The sequence below is a fragment of the Andrena cerasifolii genome, chromosome 5 (assembly GCF_050908995.1).
Source record: "Andrena cerasifolii isolate SP2316 chromosome 5, iyAndCera1_principal, whole genome shotgun sequence".
Taxonomy (NCBI): Eukaryota; Metazoa; Arthropoda; class Insecta; order Hymenoptera; family Andrenidae; genus Andrena; species Andrena cerasifolii.
This window is the reverse complement of record NC_135122.1, coordinates 549,792-571,317: the sequence shown is the minus strand read 5'-3', so window position 1 is coordinate 571,317 and position 21,526 is coordinate 549,792. Positions and strand designations below refer to the sequence as shown.

The 21,526-nt window shown below is 41.1% G+C and overlaps 1 protein-coding gene across 5 annotated transcripts in view; it reads right to left on the bottom strand.

Moving 5' to 3' along the window:
* LOC143369376 (KICSTOR complex protein SZT2) overlaps positions 1-21,526 on the bottom strand; it is a 391,751-nt gene that overhangs the window by 22,286 nt on the left and 347,939 nt on the right. For all 5 annotated transcript variants that reach the window (XM_076813233.1, XM_076813234.1, XM_076813236.1 and 2 more), the window contains one exon: positions 16,740-18,649. In XM_076813233.1, coding sequence (XP_076669348.1) covers positions 16,740-18,649 — 1,910 coding nt within the window. The remainder of the gene's footprint in view (positions 1-16,739; positions 18,650-21,526) is intronic.

The following is a 21,526-nucleotide window of genomic DNA, read 5'->3' as shown; positions in this document are numbered from 1 at the left end:
ACCTTTAACCTTGATTAAATATGTAAATTATGTTATACGTGTGGTAATACGTATTCAGTGGATTGGTGGATTTTGTGTTAAATTAGAGTTTTCAGATATTTAGCAAACATACAAGAAGCAAACAGAGGATCGAAGTTGAATAAAATCGTGTAAACGTATGATTTCTTTTCAATTTTGCCGTTGCAAAAAAAAAAGAATATACACATTTTTGGCGTTTTCGGGCCATTTCATTTGATTAATTTTGTCGTTGTCAATACATTTCCATGCTGATCTACCATCACGTATGATTGAATGACAGCCAAATGATATTTATAAATTATGCTTTCGAGGCGACACCTACTGGCGTCAAGTGGAGGAGGAAAACGTGACGTTATAACTCGTAATCTTATATCTTTTAGACAAATAGTTTGATACATTAAGTAAAACGACATATGGGTTCGAAAAAAAGAATGATTCGCTTAATCATGTAAAAACACCGGCACTATGTCATAAAATAAGATAATAAGGCTAAAATAGCTCCAACGACCTGTCAATTTCGCTATCTTTCGTGTATAGAGACATGATCGCTCAGTGTGCCTATGGGTAGAGGAGAAGGGGGAAGTAGCTTCCAGACGCGACCGCGTCTGTTGATTTTGTTAAAGTACAGGTAATTTGGAATACCGATACTACAATTTACCTTCAATTTATAAACTTAAAAAACCATGTAGATAATAAAATTATTTGCTTTTACGATTTAATCAGGCTCAACAACCATAATATAGGAACAATCTTAGGTAAATACCTATAAATAGACAGCGCTGGCCGAAACCAACGCGGCGTCAGCTGTTGCGCGCGAAACAAAAGCATCGTCAAGCTTTGGACTAAGATGAATGTCCCAATTTTTGCTCATGTCCCCATTTCTGATCATTTCGTATTTTTCTTATTATTATATGCGTTACGTTTGTACTATAGTTGCAACAAAATAATTCTAAACTATTGAAACATTTACGCGAGTGTTGCGCCAGCTTGGGGCAATACATACATCGCTATTTTTCATGAGCAGAAATACGGACATTTAGAGCATTATATATTTAATTAGAAATTACTAATAGTTAACAATCTCGAAATATCTTTCTTAAATAGTTATTGAATTGGTTGATATATTATTAAAGAATTAATCAATTACTCTGCAAATTGTGATCATAAACAAATTTTTTACACCTTCTTTATGACGAGTTATCACTTAAATGAGCAGAAATTGGGACATTCACCTTATTTCAAATTACCTTCACCTCCGGTATTCCGAATTAGCAAAATGGCATTGAAACCTAAAATTTCATGTCACACTTTGTATTTTCCAAATTATCGCAAAACTGAAACGGAACCATAGAAGAAACATGCAAATGAGTAGATTAAGTGTTTAACTCTAAAGTTTCGACATCTTTTAACCATGATTGCAACAATTGAATACTTGCTGAAAAAGTTTTGTAGATTGACGCTTCCTTATTCTGCAGAATAAGTCGAAAATGTCAAAATGCCGGCTCATCCACAAATGTCATTAGTTAACAGGTCATTACAAATTAAATAGCGTTACTAGTTTATTAGATACTTCGGTATTCCAAATTACCAACAGTATTCCAAATATGCTGCATTTCCTCTAGTGTTTAGTAGTCTATTGATTTTATATATTTCTTTATTATTTTTGCTGGGTTCAAGTTCGATAAAGAAAAGCGGCAGCGGTCGTTTTGTGTCGTGTTTTACTATGTTATGTATCTGTATTACCTGATGGTAAAGTGATGGTTTTGTTCGTTGGTGATTGTGCCGGTGTTTATTTTAGGGCGTATCCCTCTTAGTACTACCTTATAACTTTTATCTTGTTTCAATTGGTATGTATAAAAGTTTGCATTCTCCTCTTTCAAGGCTAAGGCCATTTTACTATAAATCTCAGTGGTTTTGGCTTGGACTTTGACGTGGTTATTTTTTAGTTGTTTTATAGTGATATTATTATTTGCTGTTTCCTTTAGGAACTCCATGAGGGGGTCGATGATTTGTGCCTCGATGTATATCGGTGGAGGTTTTGTTTGAGGCTGCGTGGTTTCCGTTGGAGCGTTTTCTGACGGTTTGTTTGCAATTTCTGATAATATACTGAATGGGTTTTCAACAGGTATATATGTCAATTATTTAACGTGATTTATATCTGGATCGTTAATCATTTTACGTTTCTTACTGTTAATTGTAGTGGGTGTACTATTTGACGGTTGATCAATTTCCACTAGATTTTCCATAGTTTTTGTGTTGTTATTGTCCCGACGTTTGTTAATTGTGTAATTTTCACTAATTTTAGAGATTCTTATTTGAAGATTTTCCAATTGTGCCATTCGGAATTTGAACTTACCAAACGGCAAGTTCGCCCGGTCACGCACTCACACTGCAAATAACAAACGTACGTGTAACGTCCCACGGGGGCTCGAACCCAATAATACCGACCATCGATAAAGTAGAACCGATCTTCATTATCACAGAACTATCCTGCATTATCGTGCAGACTCATTGTAAATACTTTTATATGTAATTAATGATTTAGGCGAATATTAAAAGAATAAATATTATAGAGATGTTAAGAATAATTAAATATAAATACTGATGAAAGCGTAAAACAAAAAAAATATGTATGAAGCGAGTAAAACGCGAAATATTGAGAAACGACTTACTGCGCATGTGCCAGCCGGACAATTTTCTGGTATAAAAGGAGATACACGCAGCACAGCGGCGCATTCAAGCTAGATTTGGAAACACGCTCTTCAGTTGATGAATGTTTAACCCTAGAGGAAGCTTAAGTCTCAACCAGTCAGATTCAGCTCGCTCCGGAGACGGTAGCGGCGGGACTCCAGTGTATAAAAGATACTGGTGCACCTCTTTGGACTATTCATTTTGAAAACTATAGAATCTCGCTTCTACAAAGGCAACGAGATCGCTCTGGAGACGGTAGCGGCCGGGGCTCTTGGTAAAACAAGATCACGTAGAGCATAGAACAAAAACTCTGTCGAAAGTAACGAGCTCGCTCCGGAGACAGTAGCGGCCGTTCTTACTACAGACATTACCAAGAGTATACGAGCTCGCTCCGGAAACGGTAGCGGCCGTGCTCTGCAATACATACATATTTATATATACAGGGTGTCCCAGAATTGAGAGACATCCCGGAACATGTAATATCCTGATGCAAAAAGACGTCGAAAAGTCCTTAACCGTTTTGGGATCCGGGATTTCGCTTTCGAGATATTAAGGAAAAACCCAGACCAAGATATATATATTATATATATATATATATATATATATATATATATATATATATATATATATAAGCGTAGTTGTAGGTAATATTAGTATTATTATTGTTGTTAGTAGTATAGCAATGGGGATTCTAATTCAAATTTGAGTTTCAAGGTCGGTTATCATGACCTTGAAACTCAAATTTGAATTAGAAAATTTGTTTTTTTGCCGGCGGGCTGGCGGCGGATGACGTCATTGAGATGGCGGAGTGGTGGGGGGTATAGCGCGAGGAGCAGATATCGATATCGAACCGATCTCGAACCGATACACCGAAGTGCATCGAGGAGGAGGAACCGCGGGTGAAGGTGCGCTACTCTGGAGCGTGGTACAGACTGTCGGTAAGGAAGGTGCTACTCTGGAGCGTGGTACAGACTGTCGGTAAGGAAGGAAATATTAATTTTATGATATTAATATAAATGAAAAAACTTCTCGGATCGACGGGGCTCGAACCCAAGACCTCGCGGTACGAGTCAGCCGCCTAACCAACTCCCCCAAACGCCGTCTCTGACATTAGTCTTTTCCGAATGGTACATATAGCGAAACCAACGGAACGTCACATATGTGACACACACACACACACACACACTTTTTCCACTAGATACACATCAGGATCGGTGACGCGTTGCAGCTCGTGTTCATAGAATCCTCCGGCAACGGGTTTTCCACAGGAATCGACGAGCAGATACGTCGCGGGATTAGTTGTCTTTGGCTATCTCGAACACCTCCGTTGTCCAATTCGGCGTATAGCCTTTATCAAAGATGGTTTTAAATTTGCTCACGCGCACAAACTCGCCCAACTCGAATCTCGCTGGAGCAGCGATCTTTATGTTGCTGTATACGGTGGCTAGCAGCTTGTCGGCGATCGCAGGGGTAACATCGCAAGGACGCATTCCGATGGATCTATGTTTTCGCGCGTTATACTCTGCAAGTAGACGCGATAGCGAATCGGTCCATCTATAGGTTCCATTGAGCGTAAACAGTTTCCACATATTGTTCTTCAAAGTTCGATTGAAACGTTCTACGACGGAGGCCTTCATCACCGAATACGTTGAATAATGATTAATGTCCTGCTTTTTCAAGAGTTTCTGCACATCGGTGTTGTAAAATTCTTTTCCTTGATCGGTTTGCAAATTTTTCGGATATCGATCTCTAAATATCTTTGCAAACGCTTTAGTCACCTCAGCGCCACTTTTAGTCTTGAGCGGTAACGCCCATGCATACTTGCTCAACACATCGATGACGGTGAGTATGTAGTGGTGACCCTGGTTGAATCGCGAGTATGGACGCATTTCTACAATGTCAGCTTGCCACAGATCGTCGTATCCACGCACTATGACGCGCCTCCGAGGAAAATGTCTTCGAGCTGGAGCGTGCAATTCCTCCACAAGTTGTAGCTTCTTGTGGCCATGGTTTTCTTCACTCATGGATTTCGATAATGGCTGCATGTTTGATCGCAGATGTATCTTTGCCACGAATGATGCGATAATTATCGTGTACGTGCATTATGTGCTCTCCACCGCCCCAAGGAAATTCTGGACAAGTTCAACCGTCTCGCATGATTCTCCTTCGCATTGTTGCTGCGGGATAGGATTCAATGCTTGCGATATCTTTTGAACGCTGTTTTGCAACGTCAGCATATCTCTCTGAAACACGACCAGCTTCATCTCTAATTCTTCCTGCTGCTCTCTCAAAAGTTTAATGCTCTTTTCCACATATAGTTTATTAACGGCATCTGTGTCGGCCACCGGCTGAGCTACGCGTCGTATCTTGCGCGATTTTGCATCAAAGTCGGCACCGGTCACACAAAGAGCGTTATCACGCATATAATTTCGAAGCATGCCGCTCCATTTGTAATAGTCCATTGTAGCTGCTCCACTCTTCTCGAGCGATACCCCAAATTTGTTGATCGGCATCTCGACGCATACAGTGCACATCATCGGCGTGCGGTTTAATTTATAATGAGGCCTGCCTCGCGGAGTTCCTCGATAATCGATAGAATTTCGTTGTCGTGCGAGTTGTTACCCGCCTGACGCGACGCTTCTAGCAAACGCAATCGATCCACCAGCTCGTTGGGATCATCCCAGTGCACATAATCGAACTTGTTATCGTTTACCACCATGACTCGCGGTGTCCTTAGACCTTTCCCCGCTTTACTGGTCAATGCACGGGGTAGTAGTGGCGCAATTACATGTTTGTACTTGTATCCCTTGTTACCCAATATGGGATTTTGTGCGCTATGGCCACGTCTGTGAGCATTCGTCATCAGCAGTATACTTTTGTATTTTTGTTTATCAGCATCTGTGTATATAGCATCATCGGGAATTCTCTTGAAAATCAGTTCGTACAGACCGGGCGTTCCTCCATATCTTACACCGTCTATGATTATATTATCATCCTTGTCCATATCGAAAACCTTATCCCCCAGCATCATTCCACTACCACCAAAGTGTACACCGTACACATAATCTATGGTCGTATCCCTATCTCCACTTAGGATTGCACTAATGTATTTTTGTCCCAGCGGACCGAAATGGTTGCGAAACGTTTCTTGCCCCTCGGATGTTTGGAGTTGCTCTCTAATAGATGCTGCAAGCGACTCATCGGCAGAAGTTTCATACACGTCTTCGTCATCATTGGTTGTGAGCGACTGTACATCGGGAAATGTATTTATTGACGCAGGAGGAACCGTGGGATCGTTTGATGTGACATTCAACCGTTTCCGCTTCGATTGAACTGGTGTGGAGGTTACGAGCGAATTTTCCAATGACATGTATGACTGTTTACTATTTCTTTTACGCGATGCGTTCCATTTCGGCCGGATTTTTGTTTTAGGCGTTAATGTTTCAATGCTCATACTCGTCGCAGGTGATATGTCAGCTTCTGTCTCAGCAGTATTTTCCACAATATGTTTTAAGGGCTCGGTGATAGGTTTAAAATATCTTTCCAGCGCGATATCTTCATCCATCTTGTCAGTCTTCAAAGACTGATGTTTCCTGCGAATGGATTCGCTGGTTTTTGCAATTTCCATTGCTATTCTCTCGCGATCCTTACTCTCCTGACTACTAATCATCATTGTATCGCAGACGTTGCTTTCCCACCGACGTTTTGACGACGATTGAGCATCTCACGGTACCGCAAACTCGTTAAATCCCTGTCTATAACGTCCATTGGACATCGCGCTATCTTTATCTATCACCATGAAACCATACTCCCGTTGCCAACAATTACGACACAAAGCGCAGAAATCCTCGTAAGACATATCAGTGTTTACATGATCGTTGTACACATGTTTCAAGTTGGTACCATCCTGCTTAAACAGTATCAACAGATTCGCATTGTCGCGTATAAGATGTTTGGGAATCTTTGCATACGTCTGACAGAGATAGAAGCAGTCAACGTTCGAGTGGCGCCCCATTGCAAAGTATTCCCTTATCGTATCTTGCTTGTCGCATGCCACGTCATCAAAGATAAAAATGGAATTCGGAAGCAATTCGCTCGGTGGGATGACGTCACTGTTATTTGAAAATGCAAAGTAGCCAATTTCATCTATCGGAGTCAATAAATTCTCCAAATACTTATATTTTGGCTGCTGCAACGACTTGGAAGCACGTTGGTCTTTCCACAATTTGATGGGCCACAAATGAGGCAGCGTATAGTGTTTGGTAGCATGCTACCGTGTCTGCGTCTCGTTTTCGGAGACATCATTTGCGATTTATCGTCAAAATTAGTCACGCGTATCGCCACAGGTTGTCGCACGAATCGCATCCTCTCCGTGAACTGCGAAAAATGATTTTGATGCAGCTCATTATTCAAAATGCTTCTGATCCTGTCGGATAATTGTGATATTCGAGACCTAACCGCTGAGCAGTTGAAATATATACCAAAGATTATTCTACTGCGAGAGTTTGGCAGACACATCGATCAGTTGTGGGACAGACTCCCCGAGCATATAAAAGCCGATTCTGAGGTTCAGCAGTATCGTCGGTGCTTGGAACATTATAATCGCCCTTGGCAGCGAACGCATATCGACGGTCCAGCACCATTGATTAAAAACTGCAGCGAATGTCGCCGAAGAGAGTAAAGAAAGGTTGTGGTCTGTTAAATCGGGCGATAAACGCGTTACCTATCGAATTACGTATTCCAGGATATCAGTTTTGTGGTCCAGGAACTCATCTGGCAAAACGATTGGCTAGAGGCGATCGAGACATCAATCCGTTGGACGCAGCGTGTCGCGAACACAATATTGCATATTCGCGTAGCAACGACCTCGGTGAAAGGCACACGGCAGATAAGGTTCTCGCTGACAAAGCGCGAAAACGCATCGTTGCGCGAGACTCGACTCTGGGTGAAAGAGGTGCTGCTACAGCTGTTTGGGCAGCTATGAAAGCTAAGACGAAAATCGGAATGGGGATGAAAACAAAACCCCGCAAAAGGACTGTAAGGAGAGTATCGCAAAAGCGGATACTTCCGGTGGCAAAACGAAGTGGCATATTACCACTTCTCCCGCTGCTAGGTGTTCTCGGATCATTAGCCGGTGGAGCAGCGGGGATCGCCAAGGCGGTAAACGATAATAAGGCGGCGCAACATCAGCTGCAGGAAATGCAGCGTCATAATCGCACCATGGAAGGTCGCTGACTTTATCTCGCACCATACAAGCGCGGACAGGGAATATCGAAACAAAAAAAAAAAAACGCCGAAAAGACAATAAAAATGCCCGAGGGCGTAACTACATATGCGCATTTGGGGGAGTTGGCAAAACGTATGCGTATTCCATTTTTTAGAGGTGTTTTTATGCGCAATGCACTACCTGTTGGAGGAGTACGTCGAAATGAGAGCGGTATCGTGAATTTGGATAATGTCGAGGGACCGGGGACTCATTGGGTGGCGTATGCGAAGAGGGGGCATCGAGCTGCATATTTCGACAGCTTTGCAATCTTCGGCCACCTAAGGAATTGATACAATACCTGGATAAAGATGTCGTGAAAATCGAATACAATCACGCGCCTTATCAGGAGTACAATCAGAGCAATTTTGGCCAACTATGTCTACGCTTTCTACAAACGATTGGCCGCAAATTTAAGGATTGACTTCTCACCACTTTGATTCAGTACGAGTCCAGTCGTACAGCTTGGAATATGTCGTTAACATTCACTCTAACCGGCAAGAGTAGCACCCTCGCGGTGAGCTACTTTCCACCCATAAATTTGAGCCACGATGATTACGAGCTTGGCCTAACAACCCTTGAAACTTACCATACAATACCCAACATCGACGCGAGCAATGATAAATTCTACTTCACCACAAACTATGAGACCAACAACAGCGTCGACACCAGCCATGAATACATTACGATTCCCCACGGTTCATACGAATTAGACGCCATTGCCAAGTATTTGAAACAGCGATTACTCGAGCGGTATCCTCAAAAACTCGGTGGCACCGATGCCAACGATGGCAGCGACAACGATGAGTATCCTATAGTGCTGCGCCCCAACAACAACACCATAACATCGATAGATGTTCAAAGTGGTACGATAGATGTTCAAAGTGGTACGATAGACGTTGAAAGTTGTCCAATACACGTTTAATACACGTTCAGAATGGTACGATAGACGTTGACAGTTGTAATTATGTACAAGTAGTAGTACGATTCATGATCAACGCGGTATGATAGACGTTCGAGAGATGTTCAAGTGGTCTGATAGACGTTCGATAGATGTTCAAGTGGTCTGACAGACGTTCGATAGATGTTCAAGTGGTCTGATAGACGTTCGATAGATGTTCAAGTGGTCTGATAGACGTTCGATAGATGTTCAAGTGGTCTGATAGACGTTCGATAGATGTTAAAGTGGTCTGATAGACGTTCGATAGATGTTCGGAGTGGTACGATAGATGTTCAAAGTGGTATGATAGACGTTCGATACCCGTTCGATAGATGTTCAAAGTGGTACGATAGACGTTCAATACACGTTCAAAGCGGTTCGATACATGTTCAATACCCGTTCGATAGATGTTCAAAGTGGTACGTTACGTGTTCAAAGTGGTTCGATACACGGTTGATATGCGATCAAAGTGGTACGATTCACGTTTGTTACATGTTCAATACATGTTCGATAGATGTTCAGAATGGTATGATATGTGTTCAAAGTGGTTCGATACATGTTCAATACGTGATCAGAGTGGTATGGTCTAGTCGAATGATGTGTCCAAAGAAGAAGGGAGAAGAATTCGAAGAACATGATAAGTGCACTCCGAGGACGGTCAGTGAAGAAGAAGAAGATAAGTACATGGAGGAGGATAGTCAGCGAAAATGCAGGTGGCCTGCGATGAAGATGGCGAAGAACAAAGGCATCCTACTTTAGAAAGCTACGCATTTCTGGATTTCATCATTGGAGGGGGTTTTGACATGCGAGAGCCAGGAGATGTATCGAGACCAGTTGCATTCAAACCGAGGCGGTGTAAGCCCGACTTTTGTTCTTCGCGCGCGCGCTTGTGTGTGTGTGTCACATATATGACGTTCCGTTGGTTTCGCTATATGTACCATTCGGAAAAGACTAATGTCAGAGACGGCGTTTGGGGGAGTTGGTTAGGCGGCTGACTCGTACCGCGGAGGTCTTGGGTTCGAGCCCCGTCGATCCGAGAAGTTTTTTCATTTATATTAATATCATAAAATTAATATTTCCTTCCTTACCGACAGTCTGTACCACGCTCCAGAGTAGCACCTTCTTTACCGACAGTCTGTACCACGCTCCAGAGTAGCGCACCTTCACCCGCGGTTCCTCCTCCTCGATGCACTTCGTTGTATCGGTTCGAGATCGGTTCGATATCGATATCTGCTCCTCGCGCTATACCCCCCACCACTCCGCCATCTCTATGACGTCATCCGCCGCCAGCCAGCCGGCAAAAAACAAATTTTCTAATTCAAATTTGAGTTTCAAGGTCGGTTATCATGACCTTGAAACTCAAATTTGAATTAGAATCCCCATTGCTATACTACTGTTGTTATTCTTGTTATTAAAGGTAAGTGTTATTAAATAAATAGTCATTGTGAGTTAAAAGCTTGGATTTTAATCCTCAACTCTGTTACCAACGAATCCCCACCTACCCTACACTCGAGGGGACACCCGCGCCGCTCTCCTCTCGAGGCCTGTGACGTTCAGTTGTCTGCCGACAACGGAACCTTACCCACGAGTAATACACGCACACGAGTAACTATACGCTTCGCGTAAACACATCGTGTTAGTTTGATGGCTCAAGCGAGACTCGATCCTTGGACGTAGGATACTGCAGAATGGAATGCCGCTGCCAGACAAGGATATACTTCCAAATGGCCCCAGTGGCCGATCGACACGAGGTTTGAGGGAAGGGGTGGGGAGGGGGTGTGGACCCTAATTCTAAAATTGTAGTTTCGGGTATTTATTAGTTTCTGAAATATTAGTAAAAAATTATTGTTAATTTTTTTACACACTATTTTTTTGAACTGCATACACGTAGCCCTAACGGGGATCCATCCTGCCCCCCCTCAATTTATTCTACGGAAAGTTGCCCGCGTACCCCCCCCCCTGCGCCTAAAAGGCACGCGTATTTAGCTGAAATTCAAAGCCAATTTTCTCGAAAACGAAGCGCGATATTAAAAAATTTAATTCTGTATTTTCGTCTTATTTTGGCCCATAGAATCACCCCGTAGAGTATTAACTATCAATAGAGTAATAGGTATCCACCCTGTACAATAGGATAGATCGCATCTCCAAGTTTTTGGTTCAAATCTCCAAACCCGCCCCCCCCCCCCCCCGGACTAATCTACCCCCAACCAATACTAATACCCGGAACAAGTTGAAAAGTGGAATGCGTTATGTCGGATTAAGTTAACAGACACACTAAAATTTTTTTATTAATATCTCGGAAACTAATAAATTCCCGAAGCAACAATTTTAGATTTAAGGGCCACCCTTCCCTTCAAACCTCATGTCGATTGGCCACTGGGGCCATTCGGAAGTATAGCCCCAGACAATACAGAATACCATAGTTTAATCGGTAGTTTAATGTATATAGCAATTTCCACTCGACCAGACATTACAGCAAGCCGCTTGCTGCAAGCGTCGTTATCTTAAATCGAAAAATGCAAAACCCGATCGAAATAGATTTAAGAGAAGCCATAAGAGCAAGGAGAGCGGCAAGGAGAGCACTTGGTGACAACGACGTCATCCCGCGTGATTAATATGTATATATAACCACACGGAAGAAGATTGGGTAAATGTTTAGATTAGGGGAGGATTCTCCGATTTCAATGACCTTCACATATGTTGTCAAGGTCATCATTCTGAACAACATTTCCCTCTACATTTTTCGGCGCTCGGGTTTGGTTTACGAGATATTTGCAAAAAACTTTGCATAATTGTACATTGAAATCTGCCTATACAGACGACTGTTTCACAGCCGACAGTATTAGTATTGTTTGTAAATTAATGACTCTAATTGTTGATTATATGATAAATATTTATAAAATACGTGAATAAATATTCTAACCCCAAAAATCGTAAACCTGTCGAAAAGCTACCCCCTCGCCGATTTCAATGACCTTGACATACGTTGTCAACATTTCCCTCTATACTTTTTGGCAGTTCGCCTTAGTTTCAGAGATAGTAATAAATAACTTTCGGCATAATATATTGAAATCAGTTTCATAACCGACGGTATTAGTATTGGTTTGGTCTATATTATGGGCTATATTTGGGCGCCCACTCGCGGGGGCGTAAAGCATGGTAGCGAACCGATGTAACTATGTGTTAAACTCGGTAATTCTAGTGTTAACTGTGGGTGACGGGAAAGTGAATTGACTCCTTGCTTTACGCGCCCGCACTTACCTAGCGCCAACCAATACTAATACCGTCGGCAGTTCTAGTGTTAAGTAAAGTTTTTTTTAAACCAAATGCGAGCGCTGAAAAGTTTAGAGGTAAATGTTGTTCAGAATGATGACCTTGACAACATATGTGAAGGTCACTGAAATGGGGGAATCCTCCCCTAATCTAAACATTTACCGAAGATTGTATTGTACGTTAGTCGTAATGAGATCCTTGATCAAGTAACAAGTACCGTATAGCGACAATAAAGTAAAACAGTTATTTCGCCACCTACAATAAATTATTTCACCCTACACACCAACAGACGGGCACACTGTGGTGAGGGAAACCGTCTACGGAAAGCGTGACGTATGTATTCCCCTTACCTCAGCGAGTCCTTCGGGCGCCTAAATCTATATTTCGGTGTGTGCGTATTTGGCTAAAAATTCAGTCAATTTTTCAAAAAACGAGGCGCGATATCAAAACAATTTTATTCAATATTCCCGACTTAGTTTCTCTGTAAAATCACCATTTAAGGTTTCTGACACCAGTTGCCAAACATCCAAAATACATATGTAGCTGTTTCGTCCTATCTCCTAACACCCCGTATGTAACTGTAAGCCAGGCTCTGCTAGGAATCCCTTAGCCCCGTTACGTACTTGCGACAAGTTGCCGGCGACCAGGTCGTCAACGGCCACGAGGTACACGAAAATATACAGTTCGTACACACTTAGTGGCGGCGAACAACAAAGGTTTCTGGTCACTTGTCGACCAAGTTGCCGGCGACTGGTCGACAACAGGCCAGAAACCTTTGTTGTTCGCTGCGACCAAGTGCGTACGAACTCATATATTTTCTTGTACCTCGTGGCCGTTGACGACCTGGTCGCCGGCAACTTGTCGCAAGTGCATAACGGGGCTTACTGACCATTCCAGCAAACTGCCAGACTCAGAACGAAACGCAAAACCTTTTCCGTTTCTCATATCCGTCCTTCCTTTTGTCTTTGAAATCGCAAGATTTTGAATTTTCTTTTTATTATTATTAACACAGTTTTAATCTCCGCAAGGAGATTATTCTGCAAATAATTTGAATCACTTCTTAATTCCATAGAATATTGTGCATTACGTATGTGTAAAAATATTCCATGTGATTTCGAGTTTAAACTCAGTTTCATCATATAAACATCAGAATTCCATTAGTAACACTTTTATACAGGTGGAACGGAAAATATAGAAATCAAAATTTTTATTAGTAGAAAACTCATTCCAATCTGGGCAAGCGAATAACCGCAGAGCAGATGAGTTACAAAGCGATCTCCGAGATTACTTTGTTTTCAAAGCACACATTCGGTGACGATTGGACAAGACTCGATGCTTTCTACAAAATATCGACGTGCAAATACGCCACAACCAAGTCATGGCTGGAAATCTCTCAGAGGTATTAATCCGGGTACTTCAGGTATTAATCGAAAGATTAGCAATACAGTTTTCCAAAATGTTTACCCCGTAAATATATTAAATTAAACCAACACTTTCTAGAATATGCTCCATACATCTTTCACTATGAGTAACTGTCAACGCTATTTAAATAACTAACTCGTCGATACTACGGTGCCCATAAGGACTATTGTGGAACCGGTACTGTACAAGTTTTATACAGTGTATCCGTTTTAACTGGAAACAGTAAAATATTTCGTAAGGGACTGAAGGTATTAAAAAATTGTTCTTGCAAAAGTTGTTTGATATGGAGGGGGGCATTATGTAGTATAGATACAGTGCAGGGCAAAAGTATGTGGACAGCCTTTAAAACAGAATAATTTGTTTAAAATTATTCCAAACGATTCAAAAGATTTTTGCATATTTCGATGCCTGTCGCTTGTTTCTGCATCAATCGATTTTGATTAATTTTTCTGGCTTCTCAAAAAAATTCAAGTCGTTTGAACCAATTTTAAACAAGTTATTCTGTTTTAAAGGGTGTCCACATACTTTTGTTCTCCACTGTAGTTTCTCTGCTGGTGAAGACATAGGAGAGATCTCAAGGTCAACTCAATTTCTTTAAATGAGACGCTATATTTATTTCATTCATACTATGATAACGTATCTGCAACGTATCTGTAGCGATACTTCCATCTCCGCCAGCAGAGAGCCACTCGAACGTTCCGCTTTCTCGCAAGTTCGCCCTCATCCACTCCTTAATATATATATCCGTTTCGTCCTAGTCCTAACATCCCAGCGTCTAAGGCAGGGCCTGGTAGGTACGCCTTACTGATGAGTCCACTAGAAGGCCCAGAACGAAACGCAACTTCCTTTTCCTTCCTTCCGTCTTATCTTCCAATACACATCTTACCATTTCCGCCAAAAATCAACGATGTGCAACACTCAGGTGTGCAACATTACGATATATCACACCGTTTCCAGTTCAAATGGACACATTGTATACGTACTACAGTTGTTGTATTTGAAAAAATAGCAAAGATACAGGGTGTTCGACTACTGCTGCGAAAACATTTAAGGGGCAATTCTAGACACCAAAATTAGACGAAAATAAAGAATACCGATATTGCGGATGTAACTTAATTTGTTAGTTATAAGCGTTTAGAGCAGCGCCGTTCAGGAGTTGCCCGTACGGGCAACAGATCAGGCTGCTCGGGGCAGACAGGAATCGGCGGCGGGTAAGTCACGTCTCCTTGGGTAATACGGTACAGATACCAGGATGAACAAGGACCGTCATGTCGACTCAACAGTATTTGAATAAACCTACTAACACATGCCTGCCTATGCATCTACGAGCCTGTAGAACCATTGCTCCCCACTCCGCTGTAACGATAGCTAACGTCATTGCCCGGAGCTTTGCTCACAACGTTAGCCCTGGACAGTGGCGGGTGCCCTTGCCCGCCAAACCATAGGCTGAACGGCGCTGGTTTAGAGATATGCCTAAAAGCAGGCAAGCCGCGTACAACGGTGCACGCGGGACAAGTCAGGGGTGCCAGGAATTTCCCTGTCGCAGTGAAGGGGGAACCTACGCGTAGTGGAGGGAGAACACCTACCTTGGTGTCTATCGGATTGACATCATGGCATCATCACGCTCGTACCTGGCGTTTACCTCTTTCACTACGACAGGAAAATTCCAGACTAGCCCTGTTCCTGGCATCCCTGATTATAGCCACTATCACACAGGGTCACGGCCATGGCGACGCGATTATGTGACAATTAATAAAAAATTAAAGGGTATCGTAGAATTACACCAGACCTGCCAACTCGTTAGAATCCATTGGTTCCAATATATCCACTGTAGTCCACTATGTTATCGAGACACACAGGCGCAGAAATCATACGAAACACAGAATCACACCACCTCAACAAAAAATATCAGATCTCCTGTAGGTACTAAAACGGGTAAATTTTTTTAAAAGACAATGTAAAATTACCCGCACTGAAAGATGCATAAGAATTAAAAAAATACATCAAATTTAACCGCACTAAAACTCGCCATGAAAAAGATAGGTTTATACGCATTCACACAATTGAAATTAATAACTCCTAATATAAACTGAAACTAAGTTTTCGGACGTAGATTCGCAGGACGACTGGATGACGAACCGAGCTACGAGTAGATAGGTCCAAATTACTTTATAACCCCTGATGTGCCAGAAGGTTCGGAGTTGCTGTCTTTCCCGTGTATTGCAGTTTAAAAATACTTGAACCTAGGGGAAGGTTTAGAGGTTTTTTGGATTGACCGACGAGATGTCAGTTTCATCAAATTTTTCGAACGCAGTACATCAACCAAGCAAGCATACAAATAAACTCATTCAATTGTTTTCGTTTTGGTGACCCTCATATCCAACACAGCTCCGCCGATATTAATTTATCATAACACGCATCGACACATCGCGAAGTAGACAATCATTGTAAGAGTTATATTATTATCAGTTTCAATTGTCTAAATGCGGGTATCTGATTTTTTTTCGTGTTCAGTACAGGTAAATATGTTCTTTTTTAATTTATTTTACACGTCTAAGGCAGGAGGTTTGACAACTTTTTTTTTGTGTGGTGTGATTCAGTGTTTTGTGTGACTTCTACGCGTGTGTGTCTCGGTAATACAATGTAGTACGGTGGATTTAGTGGAAACAATGGATTTTAACGTGTAGACAGGTCCTGTCTAATTCAACGATACCCTACAAATTGTGGATTAAATGAAGAATCGCGTGGCTATGCCGCTTGTTGTAAATGTCGTCGCAGCTTCTCTGAGGTAAGTGACTCCGTGCGACAGTGGTTATGATTTCCACCGCACGACCCCTCCCCTGACTTGTCCCGCGTCCACCGCTGCACTTGGGTTGCCTGCTTTTAGGCATATATTTAAACGTGTATGTATAACTAACAAACGAAGGTCCAACCGTAATATCGTTATTCTTGATTTCCAACTTATTTTGGTGTATAGAATCAACCCTTATATTTTCTATCAGCAATAGTCGAACACTCTGTATATAAGATTTGGTTAGAACGATGGCTCTCTGCCATATATTTTGTACTGTATTTTTATCTTTTAACAAATTTATTATATTCGGTTAGGTTGTAAAAAAAATGGTATACTACCTTGTAAGACGAGTAATTCTGGTTGCATTTTTCCACTAAATGAAGTTTTCCACTGATAGAAGTTTCTGGCAATTAAAATACACTTGGTATAGGTCTCCCGTTCGTCCTTGCTAAAATCACATGGTACGTAAAGTGGAAAATTTGAATTTTCTTCATTTCGTACTGAGGAACAATCATATATCTTGCTGTGTGTTGATTCTTCGGTAGAAACAAATTTTTCCATGAAGGGTTGCTTATCTTTTAAAACAAATGCTCTACTAGAAGTATCTGGTGCTTGGCATTGAATAAGCATTTCTAGTTCCCTAATAATGGTAGACATACCATGTCTATGATTAATATTTACTTTATGTTTTTTTACAGATGGAACACCAATTTCTAAAGCAAAACGAAACCACTGACACAATTTTACGCAATAGGTACTGTGCAACTTTCCTTCTTCACCTGCTTCAAACTGATCAATTACTATGCCTGGCATGGTTTTCTGCGCATCTTCAATTAACATAGGTGTCTGAATTTCCTTGGTTTCAGTAAATACCTCCCGAGTATCTCTTACAAGCGGTTCCGTTAACGGTGTTGATAATAATTTATACTCAGTAAATAAATCCCAAATAGCATGTTTAACCGCGGAACAGAGTTTTTGTAATAAAGATTCGAGATTAACTCTGCCTTGTTTCCATATTCTAAATTCGATTAGAGGTGATGCTTCATTCGAGCTTTTCTCAAAACCTGATGTCGAAACAATGTTCTCAAAATCCTCGACTTCTATGGTTGTAGGAAAGTCACCTTTTGGTAATTTACCTTTTAATGACTTAATTGGTTTCCCGTCCTCGCCTATAATTGCTAAAGCTATACAAGCAATTCCTTTGTTTCCACTAGAATGACTTTGATTGTATAGAAATATATCTGATTCGGAAACTCTTCTAATAGATCCCTCAAGTTGTGAATAATCTTGGAAATGATAGTCCATTCTGGTATCGGTGTACTTTGGTATGTATAAAAATTGAAGTATGTTTTGTCGTAAGTAAAATTCCAGAGCACCTATGTACGATGTACAATGTTTTTGTATACACACCTGTCTCACGCATTCGGGTGGCTTTGGTGGTTGGATAAAATGCACATCAGTCGGAGTCAATTTACACATTGGATTTCTTGCTAACATGACAGATAGTACTTCAAGTACCGCATCATCTAAACGATTTTGCAAAACTTGTACCAAGTCACGTTTAACTTCTGGCCCTGCATCCGAAATTCCGTGTACCATTAAAGTAATTGAATCTTCAGTTTTACTTAAACTATTCGATTCTTTTTCACTAAAAGATCGAACCCTGGGTCTCGTATCACTTATTGTGGTGGTATCATTAAGTTTTGTCTGTGACAACGAAACTACACTATTGCTCCGCGAAACAAGTTTCTCATCGCTCTCTGACAGTTTATTTTGTAAAGATTTTCCATCACTTATTTGTTCGTGCAGTCTTAGATAAAATACATTTTTATTATTTTCTTGATACACGAACATGTTGCTTCGATTACTTACAGCAAATCTGTTTAGTACACCGTGTAGAGCTTTTATACCTCGTGAGAGTCCTGATCTTCCAGGACCAGTTTTTAATCGAGGATGTAACTGGAAAGTAAATTCCCAAACCACACGGCATCGAAAAATTCCTGGCGTAAAATTTGGCACTGAATCTCTGTTTTGTGTAGTATTAGTACACTCGTTCGTTGTTTCTGCTTTCCAATTGTAATCTTCACTTGTTTCTGTTTCTAGAAGTTCAGAACACTTGCTCGTTTTGTGAAGATTTTGTAAAAGCAAATATTGGTTTACTCGACGACATGTACTTTTTATTTGAGAGATCAACATTTGTTGAGTATGCCAATAACTAGTCACTTCGGCTGATGGAATTTCTAAAAATCTATCAATTATAAAAAAATTTATCACATCATTCATACATGAGTAACTTAATTTTTATTTAAAATGCTTCGATTCCTTAAACTTCATATCGGTAAAGTTTAGATATACATACAACATGGGCCGTGAATCTTTTCCTTATATAAATGAGATAGGGTAAATTTAATTGTTCAAAATAAGTCGAAATGTTTGAATAACTTTTTGTCGTATGATGCTTCACTTTACAGAAAAATGACTTTAAAAATCAATCCAGTATGTACGAATCTCTGCCCCTCCAAGCCTGAGAGACGAATGAATCACCGTCAATAGAGACTTTGGTCTCTGTCACAAAATTGCTATTGCAAAGAAGACTGATGTATTCCCAGATTCCGAAGGAACCAGAGCAATACTAATCGTTTATTATACAAGGTGCGGACAAAGCTTTGTTTTCATGAAAATTATATTTCAATATAACACGCGGCGTGAAATAGCCAATATACGTTCAATGACAATGAATTTATATTTTAAACATTTTCTAAGCAGTGAAAAATATTGTTGCCATTTTATGAGAATTCAAATTTCTTTCTGCAAGACGATCATGGAGAACTGTCAATAATAATGAGAAGGTGAAAAATTGAAATAAAAAAATTTAACAGGTTTCCTGGAATTTGTATGCGGTATCCTGTTTTCCTTATTCTAAAACACGCATTCGTGAAGTGCGGAGACGGTGCATACTTCCGTAATTAAAGGGGTACAGGACTATTGAACACGTAAAATCGATGGCTTCTTTTGTGTCGCATTGCTTAGGTACCAAGTAAAGTAGAGTGAAGTAAGAGTACGCACTTAAAGTTTAGACTCCCCTAAAATCCTTGGTATTACATTGATAGTCATATCATTCTGTAAGAAATAACTACTATCCCTTATTATTCAATAGGCAGTGACTTCATGTAAATTTACCTGTCACAACATATCCTATAAAATAAATATTTCCAAAAAGTGTGAAATGCAAACTTTTACCTGATATGTGGGGCAAAAGTTCGCATGTTATGCGGTAAAAGAACGCAACGAGAAATTTCCACAAAAGTGGTTTATTTTCCTACGTCCAATAGTTGTGGCAATATAGCAAAACGACTAATAGTTTACAATTAATACTTGTTTAATCAAGCTAACAGTAATAGCACATAACCTTACCCCCACCTTCGTAGTTTACGCAGGCATCGGTCTTCTGGAGGATCAGTGTATTCTTCTTCACACGCAGGACAAATTATTGTTTCCATAGACGTTGGTGGTTGGGCTATTCTCTTTTTAGAACCGATTTGTTCTGTTACTTTCAAAATTTTTCAGAAGTAGATGTTATTTTTTGGATGTTTGTTTGCTTTTCTAATTATTTCTTTGCACGTTCACATTCAGATTTTCTTTTCATTGCTTCATTTGCTTCAAGCTGATTTTTAAATGGGGAGTTGGCATTTGAACTCTTGCTCCACTGCATTGTGCGAACTCTTGCCCCCACATCTAATTTTCCATTGTTTAATCAATCCTGTTATCTCTGAGGTGAACTGAAAGCTTCTATTAGTACTTTTGAATAGAAGAATTTCAGCCATTTCAGACGACCAATTAATTAAAATATTTACTGATCAATTTATAGGAATAATATTGATTCCTAAAAATGAGAATATTACATTAGAACTAGTCGATTTAGTTGCGATCTGCAGCGGGGGGAGCGCACGGCACGTGCCGGGGTCCCAGGCGTCACTCGGGCCATGTGGGCTGTGAGTGTACAAACATTCGGAGAGCGGGAGTTCCTCCAGAGCTGACCGGTGTGACCGTATCTCTTTTCTCTGCGCTGCCACTCTGTCCGAGAGCCTCCCTTCAACGGCCGGGACCGAGCATGGAGGGACGACTTGCCATGCTACCCGGTCCAGAGGACGGCCCCATCTACCCTGCGCGGCCCAGGGAGGGTATCCTCCCAAAGGGAGGAGGGAATGGCTTTGAATGGCCGTCTCCTCATGGTACGCATTAACCCGACAGGATTCTACTCCGTTTCTCGGGCACGCGTCCGCTTTTTGTAGGCCCGGGCCAGCTTGCGGACGAACCGTACTCGCGGGGTGACCATCGACGAGGGTAGGCGATCCCTACCTAAGACGCACGCGTTGGTACGCCGGAGTCATTATGCGTTCCGCAAGCCACCTTCTCCGGCCTTGACGGTACCACCCCGTCTCTAAATGAATCCGCGGTGTATAGAACCGTGTCTCGACGCGGATCTACCAGATCTCCTATCCACCCCGCAAGCTTCTTTTTACTCGTCGTGCTGAACTCTGAGTAGCCGTGTCCCAGACATGGGCATTATCTAAATAAAAAATTATTAAAATACGTTTTAGATAAAAGTTACTCTATCTTTTGTTCCTTATTCGAAGACGGATGTAGCGCAAGACTTTATCCGTAATTGTTATCCGTCAGAGCTTGGTTTAGAGAGTTTATTCGTTCTGTCTATCCGAGAAGTTTCTCATTATCTCCAACTGTTAATTGACAGTCGAATACAGCGCCACCATTTATCCGACAGCCGTATCTGTCGGAACTTGGTCGCATAGTTTATCCGTCGGATTTTATTGGAAGAAGTTTATGCGTAACCTTGTGGTTTATGCGAACATCCAGATATCGCGCAAGATTTATCCGTTATCCTTTATCCGTTATTTGAAACTCGATGTAGCAAGATGATTTATTCGACGCTTTTATCCAACGCCGGACAGAAGGTAATAAATACAGAACGCTCATACTATTCAAGATAAAGACAATTTATTATTTTCATCATGTTTCCAGTAATATTTTGTCCATTTTCAATTGCATGTAATTATTGTTGAATTAATGATACAATTAGGTTTTTTTAAAGTTGAAATAAAGCACT